We start from the raw sequence: 15,787 nt of genomic DNA, 5'->3' as shown, positions 1-15,787 counted from the left end.
CTTTACATCAGTTTTTATTTATTTATAGGTTAAATTATTTTGTAGAAATGCTTAATATAATTAATTAATTAATATATATGTATATATATAATACCAAAATATGTTAACATTTAATAAGGGCAGCGAGGACTGAACGATAATATTATTTAAATGGCTGTACGTATAATATTTAAAGACTTCTCACTTTGAGAACACAACTTTGGTGTTTGAGGCCTTTGATTGTACCCAAAATGAATTGATTGGCAGTGTGTTTTTTTTTTTTTAATATGTAAATTATCATTTATATTCTCTGTTTCAGCAGTATTAGTTGGAGAGTTTTTTTTTTTTTTTGGATTGGGTGTAGAATATATGTTTAAATATGAGTATTCTTCTTTTAGCTATCGTACATATAGAAGTAAGTAGTATTTATATATAGAACATCGTATATAGAGTTAATTACTTAGCTACAGTTAATTTTAGATATACAAATATTGTATAAGCCGGCATTGCACTTTGTTTAGTAAACTTAAGTGGTTAACTTTCTTTAATAATATTTGAATACCGAAATAATTTCCTAAATTTCTATTTATATATTTTTTTGGGTTTTCTGTAACTTTGTAACTTTTAAGATATACGCTTATATATAATATGCTTAAACTTGGGTGCCTAAAAAATGTTTTAATTAATATTGTATGTGCTTAGATTTTATAGAAATATCATGCTGCTAGCCTGTTAATTTGATTAACAAGCTCCTTAACTAAAACTACGCTCCAGAACAGTTACCATACTTTTCCAATATAATTAAATAATTAATTATATTGAATATGTATCGTAGCTGTTCCAGACTAGCAAAATTGCTCAATTTTGTAGCCTAGTGTTAGCTATATACAGATCCTATGAATCTATGAATGGCGGTGAAATATGCTTGTAATTTCGTTTTTGGACAAAAAATTCATTTATGCTGTTTTTGTTGGCAGTTTTCTTGTGCTCCAATTGAACAACTAAATATTTGACAACCACTTTGGTCCACTTCAATAACCATTTCGACAACGAGCATTGCACATTTGGCACAATAAGGTTTGAAAAATACCCGGCTGAGATTCGAAAATACTTTGCTATTATTTACCCTAAGGTTCGTTAGTAATTTACCTAGCTAACTATACATTGCCTGTATGAATGTGTGTGTATGCGAGTGTGTGTATGGGGTTGTGTATGTGGTTGTGCAAGTGTGCATGTGCGTGTAAATCGTTTTAATACTATTCAATTTGTATGGTTTGTGCGGTTGACTCGTGTGCACTACGAGACGGACAAATCGGAAGATCTCATGGAGCTGGCTGCGAAACAAACTGTTTAAATGCACAGGAGCCGAGCTACGATGAAATCGCTGCGCAAAAAATAGCACCAAGGATTTATCAGGCCCAATCGGCGTGGGCAGCAGTCGGCGGGCTGCATCATCACACAACCTCCACATAGAGTCCGGACGTGGAAGATATGTGACACCGGCCGCAAAACCCACCGCAAAACGCTCGTCGCGACGTCGCCGATGTGTCAAACTGTAGTTAAAAGTTCAAAAATATATATAAAATACCTTCATCGAGAATCGTAACATACCCCGCTAGCACGCTGCATGATCGATCGACTGCCGTAGGTATTCCAAACGGTGCCCGGCCGCATTGCAAAGCCCGTGCGCTCCAGACTGATGGAGAAGTCGCCCTGCGGGCAGTTCATGTTGCGATTGTAGCAATCACCCGCAGATCCAAGCGCCTGTCGCTGTCCTCGTGACTCAGCAAACTCGAAGTCGTTCTCTATAATCCGCATGTCACTGATATTAAGCCGCAGTTTGCTGAAGTGCGTGCGTCCAGAGTTCTGGTCGTTGGCGTACTCGTGGTCACGTGACGTTGGCGGACAACTGTCGATTAGTCGCGTCTTGTACTCGTAGTAGATGGAGTAGTTCTCCTGCGGCTCCACAGTGATATACTCTCGCGGCGTCCGGCTGTTCATTTGGTGGCAATAGATGCGCACCTGCCGCGAGTGCACCTGCAGCGTGTACTCGCCATCCTTGTAGACGCGATACATGTGCTGCAGATCGGCACAGGTCTGTGGCCCCCACACCTGGACACTGTTCGTATTGCCTTTGTTGCTGACACTCCGTCGCCTGCAACTGGGTGGCGGTGTGCACTTATGCTTCTCCACTTTCGGCCTGCCGGCAACCTGTCGCCCTTGTGAGTCATAGTAGTAGATGCGCCGCCGCTCGTAGCCCGTGCAGTCGCACTGAAAGAATCAGATAAAAGCATTGGCAATAAAAAAATACTTTGATATCGCCCGAGTTGGGTTCACTTACGGGACTCAACACCTTAAACCGCCGTTGTACACAGTTGTCACATATTTTACGCTGGATCGGCCGCTTCTTGGCATCGCAATACCGTTCGCTCACGCTGTTACCCTGCCACGCCTCGCAGCGCACGTAGCGCGTCTGATACTCTTCCGTACAGTCGCTTGAGCAGCGCGTCCACTTGGAGAAGACCCACTTGCAGTTGATCTTGCACACCTTGGTGGACTTGCGCAGCAATGGCTTCCGCACCTTCAGCCTCTTGCAGTAAGAGTCGTCAATGTATACTCGCTTCTTGGGCGCACCCCGCACCTCTGGCTTATAGACGCGGGCGCAACGCTGTACCTTGTTCTTTGTGCCAATGCCACATTCTACCGAGCACTGCAAATGAAGGAGACAACATGCTGGGACTGCCTCAGTGATTGTGATGCTTCTCGCCACTTACCTGTTCCCATTCGCTGGTGTATTTAATGTGACAGCAATTGCGAACCGCCTTAGGCATCTTCTCCTCCGGACAGTGACTGCCGTAAGCATGTGAACAGGTCACAGTGCGATTCATCTTGCACCAATCGCTGCACTGACCCCACTCACCCGTCACCCAGGAGCTCACAGAGCGTTGGTTTATCTGCGGTATCAGAATGTATTAAATATATACCTAGTTTTGACCTTGCATCTTCGCAACTCACCGTCAGTTCAGGATAATAGCGGCAGGGCTCCATGTTGCAGGTGCGCAGCAGATCGTTGAGTTCGTATTTGGTTCGTGGATTACAGAGTTCATTGCTGACGGGCGTGTGGTTCAGATAGCAGCGCACTTCGCGTACTTGGGTGCCCGTGCCACAGGTTTGGGTGCACTACAAAAAACCGGATATATGCATATATTGAGGCGTTTGACTGAACCAGGGAACACTTACCGTGGACCAGTCCGTGTAGTTCCAGCAACCCTCGCGGCATTGCTCGTGGCGTACAATCTCAAACTTCAGTTGACAATAGGACATATCGACGATATTCGGTCGCTGAATATCAGGGAATGTCTGTATACAATTGAAGGTCTTCTCCCGGGTGCCCAGCTCTCCACAAGAAGCGGAGCACTCCGAAATGCTCGTCGTGTTCAATCTGTGAGAAAAAGAGTATGAGTATTAGCGTATCTATCAGAATCGAAGCCAGTTTAAATTGCAACCCACGTTAGGATGCAGTCCGTGTTGCAGTTGCGATACTCTGCTTTTGGCATAGCCGACTCGTCACAGTACTGGGCCGCCACCTTAAGACCCTGCGTTGTGCTAATGCAGGCCGCCTGGCGATGCATTGTGCCTTGACAGAGTGAGTCGCAACTGCTCCAAGCTTGCATTTGCCAGCGATAGATCTCCACCTCCGCTTCCGCAATGATTGGCTTGTCCAGTGTGTACGTATACGATATCAGTATGGTATTCTGATTCTTGGCAGCACTCAGGTCTATCGAGATGATCTGTCAGTTAATGTAATTAGAAGATGTTATTAGGGGCTACTAATCGATTGTGTTTCGGTGTACCTCAACTATTAGATCACGCGTCAGCTTCCATGAGTAGGTGGTGTTTACGCGTTCTATGGTGCTATTGGAACCATTATAGTCCAGCGTTACGCCCCCGTAGGAGTACGTTTTGGCATAAGGTGTGACCACCTTGTCCCTATTCAGGAAAGCAACGTGCTTGTCATCGCTTACAACAATGTAGTTCTGATCAGGGTAACCAGGCTGTGTGATAACGATGTTGGAAGCACCTACATGGTTAATATTTAACAAAAATAATAAACAATTTGTTGAATTCAATTAAATTATCACTATTTTGTATATCATTTTATATCGGTTAACTGTTTTTATGTTTAATGGCAAGGGCGACATTTACAGATCTGGCAATTTCAATAAGATGGTCGAATTTCAATAAGATTTTCGTGCGTGCTTGCTATCGGCTAATGTTGAAACACGCAATTATATCAGAACTGAGATCTGGCAACCCTGTCGGCCATTTGCAAATTTGGCGTACAGGTTCATGGAAGAGTGCTGTGAAAATTAGTAAATAAATGTGTGATAAAATAAAATATACCGAAATATACAAGTGCTAATGAAATATAATCGGTGACACTTAAGTTAACGCCCCGATGAAAAGGGTGTAAATAGAAAACACATGTGAAATTCAATATGGAAAATGGTTTAGTTCGCCGCACTTACAATGTATGTATGTATGCGAGCGGAATGGAAAACTTTCTAAACGGAAGTCGCATATAAAGCTAATATTTGGTTGAATTAGTTCATTCATGTTTGCTATTGTACTCATGCATAGTGCAGTAAATGTATTTTTAACGATTGTTTCACGTGCTAAAAATAACAATTATTGGTTTTGCCGTGCAATGCAACGTGCGTGCGTGTGTGTGTGTGTCTGTGAGTATATGAAAATATTCTATATGCGCTATGTGCGTTGATAAGAGTTGCACAATTGGAGCCGATTTGCTGGCGACCTCCGGTATGACCCGGCGCCATTGCCCCGTCTGTTGATTAATCGGCGGGCAATCAGTGAGTACGTGAGGCGCCTAGGTGCATTGAGATTTGCCTTTGGACGAGCGACAGCTGATCAGCAGAGCACCTCAAGTCAGTTGGGAGCAGCAAGCAGCGCAACACACGATTCACGTGTTCCACTGAACAAGGTGAGCGAGCACAAATAACATGCAACCACTACACATGTATGAATATGTTAATGTATTTTTCGTTTGGTAAAGGGTGGGGCATTATGACTCAATTGGGCATCGAAACCGAAGTCATAAAAACTGTTTAATAGCACATTAAGTCGCGCAATGCATAAACATTTACCATTAGCATTCATTCATCAAATCATTAGCCAAAATTTAATTATAGAATTTTTTTTTTTTTTTGTACTCGTTGGCAACTGCTACATTGCGTGAGGATCTGTTGGTTGGGGAGGGGAAGGGTTGGTTCGGGTTTTTTATTATTGTATTCACCTTTTGGGATTGTCGTGACATAGTATAGGCTTAGGGGGGGCTTCTTTTGCTTAAGCAAATCGGAGACATACACGTTTCCGGTGAATTCCTCGCACGTATCGTTGCGGCCCTCGCAAACACCGCATTTATCTGCAATGAAATAAGAAATATCGAAAAAAAGATATAATTGATTTCAAAGTCATGACTAAAGATTTTGGTATTTGAACGGCTAATTACCGAGCTTGGCAATGGAGTTGAGCTCGTTGTCGCAGCCAGCCGGGCGGCAGATGCCATTGACGCACTTGTCAAAGCTGTCCACGGTGCAGGTGGTGCCATCCTTGACCATTTCCTGCAGCAGAAAGTAGGCGCTATCGTCCTCCAAGCGGCAGTACAACTTGCACTTGTCCGTTACGTGTGTGTTCACTGTGGGGTTTTGTATTTTGAGATTGGTTTCTTTGACCATTTTGACTAACATTTAGATATACTCACGTCCATATTTTGGTATCCATTTGGAGTCCGGCTTGATGCCCGGTATCTTAAAGTTCTTGCCGTTCATATCGTAGCACTGCTGCTCGCGTGGATCCACGGTGCCGGGAGGGCAGGGGTGGGTGTTGCAGGAGCGATATTTCTTTCGACTGCCCAAACAGTACTTGCCACCGTTTTCGGGCAATGGCTGGTTGCACTCGCGCCGTGACTCCTGCACACCGCCACCGCATGTGAGGCTGCAGGGCGTGAATGCGCTCCAGGGACCCCAACCGCCGTGGACCATTTGGAGGGAGCTACCCAGGCGTGGCACGCAAATACCTTTCTGACACCAAAATCTGTTGTTATTGCAGGGCGTGCCATCCGCCCAGGGTAAATTGCTGGAACGGCAGAGGTCATTGGGATGCGTGTTGGCGTTACAGAAAAGCCTCCGGCAATCTGTCTCAAAGGAACAGTGGGTACTCTGGTTGCCATGTATCAGCTGGCATTGGTGGTCCAGCGAGTAAATCTCACCGGGCAGCTTCGTGTTCAGGTTGGGTATGTATGAGGATGGCGTGTTCTCCAGGCAGGATTTGTCAGTTTTCCTAAAAACGTAGGCAAGTAGAGGCAATAGTCTTAGATATAATGGTTGCTTAGGGACTCACTCGAGGAACTCGGAGACATAATGCTGTGAGCATTTTGACCATGACCATGGATGCATATGGTCGCCCATGACGCTGGACATAATGTGTAGTGTTCGATTCTTGCCAGATTTGGCATTGTGTGGCTTGCAACGATCATCATCATCGTGTGGCATGTTCAAGCTAAAAACAAGTGGATGAGCACAATGGATATGCTGATTGATGTAAACGACTTACATGTGACCCAGCTCGTGCGCAATTGTAAATGCGGCGGGCAGCCCATTGTCCTGCACAATGGAGCAGGAGCGCGCCTTACAAACGGTACCCAATTCGGCCAACCCTAGAGTACTGCAGCGTTCCTCGCGTTCATTGCTGCAAATCTGATCGCTGTGGGAGAGTTAAGGATTAGTTTGCAGGCCCCGACCACGCTTTAAGCGTCCACCTACCGTGTGATTAGCATGGCCGTGTCATAGTGATAGCCCTCTTTGGAGAGGTAAGAGCAGAAATGCTTGAGTTTCTCGTTGGAGCCCCTTTTTTCGTTGGGTACCCTGTCGCGCAGCATCAGTAGATTCAGCAACGAAATGCGTATGGAGTTACCGATGCTGGCATCCGCAAAGATGTTTGATACAATCGATAACAGTGTGAGAATGTAGGCGGTGAGATCCTCCTTATGGAACTCCACCATGCTGGCATCGACGGCAATGAGCACCTCAAGCGTGTAAACCTGGTTGCCCAAATTCAGAAAGTGACGCTTGCGCCGCGTCAAACGTGGTCGCATGCTCTCCGCCAGATCGATCGCTTCAAGCTCCAGATCCAAATCGGAGACAGCATGTCTAGGATTTCGCTGCGAGTGCCGCCAGACACGATGCAAGATCTGGTCGCCGTCCGTCTGGTTGACCGGCTGAATGAGCATCGTGCCGAAACGGGTTTTTATATAACCAGTCTATGGAATAGGGGCAGGGCAGGAGTTGGTGGTGGATACAAGTTAATTAGTAGTCATATTCGGCGATATATTGATAAGCATAATTTGCGAAATGTTAATTTAATGCAAATGGCTTTCTGAAGGTCTCAGCCTCAGCTGATCTCAACCTGCCACCTGTCGACGTTAATGTTCATGTTTGTGTTGTTGCTGTTGTTGTTATTGAACTTACCATGCCGCTGCAGAGAGATACGGCGACCGCTGATAGGTTGTCGCCTTCGACGTAGCCTTTATAATAGCAGCCCAAAAAGTGGCCCTCGCTCTCATGAACCGACTCCTCGGTCCGGTTTTTGAGTATGCGTATGACGCGAAACGTGTTAGACGGTATGAAGGAGGTATCCTGATGCAGCACAAGATGCAGCTCTTGGCCAAACATCTGCAGCACGTACTCCGGATGTGGATCCCAAATCTGGCTAGACTTGGTGCGGAATGTGCCCGTCATGCTAAAGGCGGACGTCGCATCTGTGGGGACACATTGCATTACATTACTAGTGGGTGTTCAGCTCTCCTGCCGGCTACCCACTTACCCCTTTGGCTGCTGTTGCTGTTGCTGCTGCTGTCGCTGTGTCGCTTCGATTCGTATAGCAAATCCTCGGCATTGAGACTAAAGTTGTGTATCTTGGTTGGCGTAACAAAGGCACTAAGATTGTCATCGCCAATGTCCTGGATGCTGCCAAATTCGTTGTCGCTTTCAATATCGCTTTCATCGCTCCAGTTGACAGTAATCGTATCGTTGAAAAACTGTTTGGGCTCTTGTATCTCATATAATTTGGTGGTGCTGCTGTCGCTAGGCGCACCGCAAATGAGGAATATAACCACTCCGAACAGGCCCAGCGCGGCCACGCTGATCCATATGCCGGCGTGCTGCCGCCAGTGTGTAGACATGTTGCGGATATATTTATGCTTGTAGAACCACCACTCGCAAGTCTTCTTCAGCACGAGCTGCAACAACCGCACAGACAGACGTTAAAAAGAAAGTCATTGTCAAGGTATAGCTATGGGTAGAGCTAAGTAGATGTTATAGTATCATTCTTCGGAGCTGTGTTCACGATAGGGCAGAAAGTCAGAAAGTCAGAAAGCAGAAAGCGCCACATTACTTTGTGGCATTCTCTCACACCTTCAATGCCGATTGCACAGCTTGGGGCATAGCCGCCGGCAAAGCCAGCCAGATTAGCACTTCGTCTTGGGCACGTTCCACTGACCCAGCTGCCGCAAATAAGTAAACATTATCATTGAGACGGGTCAACCAAAGAGAGAGGGGGTCAGACTGATTTGAATGATTAACTCTTTGAAAGAATTATTGAATCGATCAACTGACGGCGGCAGCTACCTTGGCCACCTGTAAGAGACCACTCAGCCAACGGCCCAAGCGACGTGTTTGGCCTTTGGCTGGCATGCATACCGGCAGCTATTTGCAGCTCTCTAGAGCAGATCTATAGAGCTGTTGAAAACACTTCCTCACACCGCAACAATTTCGCACATTTTGGGATTTTTTGTTTTATTTTTTGTTTAAACCGAAATGCTTAAACGCAAAGGTGTAAAGTGTGCCAAAGGCAATTTTTGTTTGCTTGCCAGCAAAAAAATAAAAGAAAAGAAATTACCAAAAGAAAAAAAAAAGAAGAAGAGAAACAGAAACAAAAAGATGAAATAGTTAAGTACCCCCGCGAGCAAACAGTTTATATGCCTTTAATTTGTTAATTTATGTGTGAGGCATTTGTTTGCACCTCGCTGCTCGAAAATTTGAAATTTGTGCATCTAGCGTATCGTGATCAATGTGGTTTTTAAATTGTCGTGTCGAAAATTAAATTGAAATTCAGCCAAATATATTCACGAAATTAGTTGCCAAATGAATTTGACTAAATAATGTCGCATTTTGCATAATTTGACGGCAGCTCTGTGAACTCTCGTGACCGGCGAGACATTTGTTATGTCAACGAATTGTTGTTTGTGATTTGATTGTTTCTTAAATCTCCGACAACCAAAGCTGGATGGCTAAGACGTAGCCAATTCCTCGGATTTCCGTTGCGTTCCGCCACAATTCGCGATCTTACATCTATTTTAATAGACATGAAAGCCTTCGACTTGATGCCACTCAATTTTCGTATTGCTATGGACCTTTTATGTTCGTTATTATTGAAAATATCTCAAAATGATGGGCCATTAAATTGGCATATTTTTGAGTTTACCGATCGCACATTTATATAATGAATGTTTATAATTAAACATAAAAGCAGAGCGCCAAATATATGTATCAGTCTTTTCATTGTAAGATATCATTTTTTAACACTTCTCTCGGCGATCCGTTATCAGAGGGACAGCGAATTAACAGTAGTCTACTTTTCAGGGTCAGTTTATGACAATTATCCAACTTAAACTTGCATTTGATAGTCCATTAAAAAATATGCATACAAATATCTGAAAAATATTTCAAACATCTTTTCCGAAAATTTGTATATATTATTTAGTAGTATATTATTAAATTAAAAATATATTTTCCACTTTAAATCTGTTAATTCTTCCGATCTGTTATTAGACTGGAAGCAGGTCAACTCACGGGAGCTGCGGACGTTCTGCAACTGCATCGCATACAATTTTTGCATCGCTGTTTAAAATTGAATATTTATTGCCGTATATATATATATATATATATATATATATTTATATTTCTTAAATCAATATTCCTTGAACAAATGTTTATAATGCCAGCACATTAATCAAAGTCTCTATCTGTATACAGTTAACAAACATTCAGGGTTATCAGTGTCAATGTCTGGGCCTTGTCCAGCCAGGCAAGCTTTCTCAGAATTATTTTTCGTTAAAGAATTTCTATTGAAAACCCGCCAGGTTGGTACACACTATTGCTCCGTATCTCGGTATATATATCTTTTAGTGTGAAGCTTATCATAAATTTCATCCAGCGCTTTAAATGGCCGCATGCGATTTGCAATGCAAATCTTTGGCTCTTTATGTATTTAATTAAAGAGCCATTCGGTTTGATCTCTGTTTACCTATGTGCTGTTGTTTATGCATGCGTTTGGGAAGCTGCTTATTAACTTGTTTCCAAAACAGGCCTCAAAAATATGTAAATAAAATGCGTGCGTTCGGCTTTTATCAGCGGCGTCTGATAGCCATGGCTATATGCCGGTCCCATTTTCATATATCCACTTAATGCGTGTACAATTCCCTTAATTTATGATTAAGTCAAAGTGGTTCCTGGCCTCTGACTAATTGACTATATCGATGAGGCGGTAGTAACAAATAAAAAAAAATGAAGAAAAATGAGAAAGCGAATAAAACCCAAAAGAACACTAAACAAACATCTGAAGCAACATGAAAACCTGTTTACACTTGGCCAGCGCTGGAAATGGGCAAGAAACTAGCGATTTGTGTGTCAGTCGATTACTTTATATTGCCGAGTGCTATAATTTATGCCAATGGCTACATTTTTTGGCCGACACTCTGTCTGCGCAGCATCGAGGCGACGACGCCGCTCAGTCTGTCCCCTCGAGCAGCTCGAAGGTCGTTACCGATGCCGTCGCAGCCTCGCCAATACTCGAGAGCGGGCGGTCCCACGGAATGTACAATATTTTTTTTAAGCCACATATTTTAACTCCGGCTAATTGGTCGAGGTGTTCGCAGCAGTGACAAGCAATTGAAACACGCGTCTGCGTTTGCGTCGCTCGAACAATGCGGCGTATGCGCAATATTCGCTTAATTACACGGCTCGTATGGAGCAGCAATTATTGTGTTCAATTTGTATTTAATGACTTAATTGCAAACGCTGCCCTGCAACACTTATGGCTGGCTAGTTTCAATTCCAAAAATCAGCAACGTCAACGCGTCGTATACGCAACGCGACAATGGCACATAATTTGTGGGTCCGCATGCGCAGCGCAAGACAACACAACAACACAACCGCAAGCAACAAATTAACAAATTAGCAAATTAGCTGCTACAATTTGAGTATTCACATATTAATTACCAGATAAATCAAATTGTTTACATACATATTCGGTTGGTCTGGCCGATTTTGGTGCGGCGGTTTAAGATTTCAGCGCATTCTGCTGGCCATTAGCTCACGCTTAATTATAGCCATGCATTTTCCTAAGACCTTACATGCAACATGCAATTGCTGGCCCGTGTTTTCTAACATTTTTTTTGTTATTTTTTTTTTTTTTGAAAAATTTGCCTATTACAGACACTACAAATCCGGCCCGATTGTATTTATAGCGGCCGCATGTGAGTGATAAATAAATAAACTTGTTGAATTTATGGGCGTGCGCTTTTTGGGTGCCTTTATGCACTCGACGCGTGACCGTCGGCAACCATTTCGAAAACTCGATTAAAAGCGCCCAAATCAAGGCAATTGTCTTAAATACAAACGCTCAGACGGCTGCCCAAACAAACATTTCCAAACCAAATATCAATTCACCGTTTAATTAGAAAAGTATGTGTAAATATTTTCAATTTGCATTTGGGCGTTTCCTGAGAATTGTTTTGCCAATTTACAACAACAGACAAACAAATGCACAGCTCGAAGGCCGTGGGAAGCACTGCCAGCAAAGCCAAAATGAAAACAAAAACGCGGCTAAACATCCCCGAAATAAGTAATGAAAACATGAACATAAAACTGTTACCTGGAAAACCTGTGAGCCACGAGCCAAATGCAGAGAATCTGTCATCATTGCCTGCGAGTTACCGCACAAACAATAAGTCCAAATGAAAAATGACTGCATTGATCCGTTTATGTAGCTGATATAAGTACTATACTATACTACGATGCATTTGGCATTATGTATCTAAATTGAAATCAGCATTGAGCTGAAGTGCATTATTGATAACTTCACAGTACGCAATTCGAAAACTGTTTGAATTCACAATTGAAACGCATCAGACGCAAATACAAATCAATTAACCTTGATGCGTTTGGCAAAAACTTAATTGAAAATAGGCAACAAAATGCATTTAGAAAAAAATTTAATTTTATGCCATTTGGCTTAACTAGCTGGCCAGCAGCAGTCGACTGGCTGGCTGCTGGCTGGCTGCCTCAGCGAACTGGTCGGGGTTGGATAACGGCCGCGTCTGCCATGTGCTTGGCATATCATCAGGCTCGTCATCATTATAGACGTGTCGGTGTCTCTATCCCAGGGGCTGGGGCAGGGAGCAGCGGCAGGGGCAGCATAAGCAGCATGGTTGTTGCCTCAGCATCAGCCTCAGTCGATGGCGGCACGCATATGGCGCAGCCGGAGGTAGACCCCCAAAAGTAATTTCTCCGAGTTAATTATTGCGTATTTAACCTTGAAATTAACGTGTATATTTCGATCGTTTTCAAACTATAAAATAATCAACTTTGTTTAGCTTTCATTTCATACAATTCGCACAAAATAAACTAAATAGAAACATTTAAAAATATATCTAATCTACTCTGGTCGATAGTTAACAACTGGGAGATACCCAGTACCTAAAGGCATTCGAGTATTCGAATTCTCTTCCATGCTTCTTTTTAACTTAACGATTTCGGAAAAACGGGGTAAGATAATGATGAATGAAAATAAACTTGAACTGGGCGTACATTAAGTAAGCTAATGTTCCAACTTTAAAGTATATAAATTTTATAGAAGGACTCTCTTAACTAAGGTAATTATGCCCTCTTAGGGCTCAGGGATACCGTCTGTTGTTTTGCGTACTGAAGCGAAATAAATCCACTTACCCATTCCTAATGGGGTACAGGGTATACAATAGTACTAGCTCGCCCGACAAATGTTTAGCTTTGATATTTGAATTTGGGTAATAATACAAATCAAAATATTATTACCGATGGCGTGCTGTGTTTCCCATGATTCATGCTTAAGATTATGGATTCTGAATCCCGAATCCGTTTGACGGAAAGTGCTTTTGCACTTGTCTGCAAAAGTGTCGTAAACTTTTTAATGCACACATTAAACTGCAGCTCAGAGCTTTGTAATGCTTTGCCTGTAAGAGTAGTGTATTTATTCAGGTTTTATTTAACGCTTTATTTAATAGGCCGCCTTTTTGATTTATTTGGCACACTTTTGCATAAATGGCATGAAATAACACACGCAAAGACTTGCGAATTTCAATTTATGGTCACACGCGGCGTATGCGTTATATGTAATTATTCGCACTATCGAGTTAATTGTGGCCACAAATACCCTGTGTTTATCTATGAATGGTTTCAGATCTAATGGCTGCTAAATTGCTGTACTATATTATTTGTATATATACAATTTAGGGATTTCCTTGTTTTTGTGGCATAATGTTTGCCTAGTCAGTATTAAGGAACTTACTGAATCCAATAAGAAAGCTTCTCTCAAATGTATTTCAATCATGTGCTGTGGCAATTTGCAATCAATAATTCAGTATATTCAGTATTCACATTGAACTATCTATATTTGGCTTATCAACATTTTAAGTATGGGGTAGTGCATTCAGCATTCCCCAATGCCGCACATTCTCACGTTCGGTTTATTTACATATTTATGTGTATCTGCAGTTGGATTGCCCACGTCGGGCAAAAACATAAATTACAAATATTTATTTGCTTTTGGACGCTTACAAAGTGTGCGTGTTTATTTGGACAGTGCAAGTCGATGCCAAAGGCGTTGGCCTTATGAAGCCGAGTGGAATCAACGACCACCTGGCCAATTGAACAGAATATTAAACTCAAATTGGTATTGCAATCGAGACTGGGTATCGTTGATTAATTAATAAATACAAAAAAAAATAGAAAATAAAAAACAGTTATTTTTGGGAGTGGTATCAAACACGATATATACAAATTAGATTTAGTTAATCCCACAAAAACCCACAAAGTAACTGCGTTACTTGCCGCTCAAGAATACGTAGATATTCTTTCGACTTAAACTGGGGCGTGGCAGTCGTTTAATTTTCGATTGGTGAGAGTGCCTAAAACGTTGTTAATTATGGAAATAAACTGAATTAAAAAAAAAAGCGCCGGCAACAGGCCACGGTGCTGGCACTTCAAAGCCTCTTCTTGGAAAACAGGGGGTGGTGCGAACTAAACAGATGGCTCACACAAAACTGCAAATTATTGATGGCTGAACAATTTGGCTAAGAGTGAGCGTGTTTATACTTTTTTCTTTTTTAATGCATAAATGTGTTAATAAGCACTCGAGCTAAATTGCCCTTCGGCCTGTGCGCTGGGGGCTGGTCCGGCAACACGTTGCCAAAAGGAATGCACTAAACAAAGCCGAAATACATTTAGATTATTGTTTATTTTTGATGTGGTTCAGTCAGGTTGCACATAAAAACAAAAATAACAGCTCCATTAGCTAAACTAATCACAGTGTTGAGTGTAAACAAATAAAAAATATGCTTCTGGTATGCCAGCAAATTTTCCATAAATAAAGTGAAAGATATTTAAAAAGCAAAAAAAAAAAAAAAACGAAATAAAACTAATTACCGCTTAAGAGCTTAGTTATTTCACGACCGATCGAATTTCGAGCAACTGGCAATTGAGTCTCCGACGGAACGCGACTAAATGCGGCTAAGAAAACGCGTCGAAATCGCAGTCCTTGTCGCAATGCCAATGACACACCTGCTGCGTGCTGCGGCGTATATAAATAAAATCACCTGAATTATATGTTATATGCACAAAGAGGAAATGTCAACGTTTCAAGCCCACGTAGCATTTGCCACAAAGAAACGCCTCAAGCGGATGTGGAATCGCAATCCATGCATGCAAATGCAAATTCGCACACATACATTCCACAGCGCCTTTGTGTATGCTGCGTTTTTGTGTTTCATAAGTGGAATTTTGTATCGGGATCATTATATCGTTGGGTGTGTGTGTGTGTGCCTGCCCAGTCGTGCCGGCCGGCAATCTGGCAACCATGTGCCGCGTTGCCAGAGCGAATAAACAGCAAAGGGCATGGCAAAAAGATGGAACGAGCATCTCCAAAGCAGAACAGATAAGTAAATATGCAAAGCACAATGAATTTCGCTTCATTTAACATTTACCATTTACCGTTAAACGCTTGTAGTTGCCAGTGTTGTGTATTGCTGGGAAGTGTGTGTGTGTGTGTGTGTGTGTGTGTGTGTGTGTGTGTCAGTGTGTAAAAGCGAAATAGCTTAAAAAGCCAGCGCCAAGAAAAACATTCATTGACACGTTTTATTTGTTTTTCTTCTTCTATTGCCGTTGTTATTGTTGTTGTCTGGGCTGCGGCCGTTGCCGCATCTTCTGCCCATTGCTGTTGGCTGTGCCATTGTCTGTGCAAGTTTTTAATTGCTTCTGATAATGCGCCTGAGTTATGGCTGTAACGCCTCTGACATCTTAATTTAGCTATTGCCTGTCATCGTCAGCCCCAGCGGCATGTAAACACTCTGTTGCGTTTATTATTCCGGCCAAGAAAGCGAAAACAGCATATTGGCTTTGTGAACGTGTGAACGTTT

The 15,787-nt window shown here is 42.6% G+C and overlaps 1 protein-coding gene and 1 long non-coding RNA gene across 4 annotated transcripts in view; one reads left to right on the top strand and one right to left on the bottom strand.

The window, feature by feature from the left end:
* Nucleotides 1-806: 806 nt before the first annotated feature.
* LOC115771873 (A disintegrin and metalloproteinase with thrombospondin motifs 9) overlaps nt 807-15,787 on the bottom strand; it is a 38,860-nt gene continuing 23,879 nt past the window's right edge. For all 3 annotated transcript variants that reach the window (XM_030717757.1, XM_030717756.1, XM_030717758.1), the window contains 16 exons: nt 7,882-8,296; nt 7,527-7,816; nt 6,822-7,318; nt 6,613-6,762; nt 6,400-6,558; nt 5,762-6,339; nt 5,510-5,695; nt 5,294-5,422; nt 3,834-4,060; nt 3,490-3,770; nt 3,220-3,421; nt 2,995-3,159; nt 2,754-2,933; nt 2,321-2,689; nt 1,591-2,250; nt 807-1,532 (listed from right to left, as the gene is read on the bottom strand). In XM_030717757.1, coding sequence (XP_030573617.1) covers nt 1,434-1,532; nt 1,591-2,250; nt 2,321-2,689; nt 2,754-2,933; nt 2,995-3,159; nt 3,220-3,421; nt 3,490-3,770; nt 3,834-4,060; nt 5,294-5,422; nt 5,510-5,695; nt 5,762-6,339; nt 6,400-6,558; nt 6,613-6,762; nt 6,822-7,318; nt 7,527-7,816; nt 7,882-8,296 — 4,587 coding nt within the window. In that variant the 3' untranslated portion in view covers nt 807-1,433. The remainder of the gene's footprint in view (nt 1,533-1,590; nt 2,251-2,320; nt 2,690-2,753; nt 2,934-2,994; nt 3,160-3,219; nt 3,422-3,489; nt 3,771-3,833; nt 4,061-5,293; nt 5,423-5,509; nt 5,696-5,761; nt 6,340-6,399; nt 6,559-6,612; nt 6,763-6,821; nt 7,319-7,526; nt 7,817-7,881; nt 8,297-15,787) is intronic.
* LOC115771886 overlaps nt 4,353-15,787 on the top strand; it is a 40,794-nt gene continuing 29,359 nt past the window's right edge. Inside the window, exon 1 of the long non-coding RNA XR_004018988.1 lies at nt 4,353-4,981. This is a non-coding gene — a long non-coding RNA (uncharacterized LOC115771886). The remainder of the gene's footprint in view (nt 4,982-15,787) is intronic.

Source organism: Drosophila novamexicana, unplaced genomic scaffold, assembly GCF_003285875.2.
Source record: "Drosophila novamexicana strain 15010-1031.04,08,12 unplaced genomic scaffold, DnovRS2.1 tig00000108-arrow-pilon, whole genome shotgun sequence".
Taxonomy (NCBI): Eukaryota; Metazoa; Arthropoda; class Insecta; order Diptera; family Drosophilidae; genus Drosophila; species Drosophila novamexicana.
Note: the sequence above shows the minus strand (reverse complement) of the source record. Positions and strands in the feature narration are given on the sequence as shown.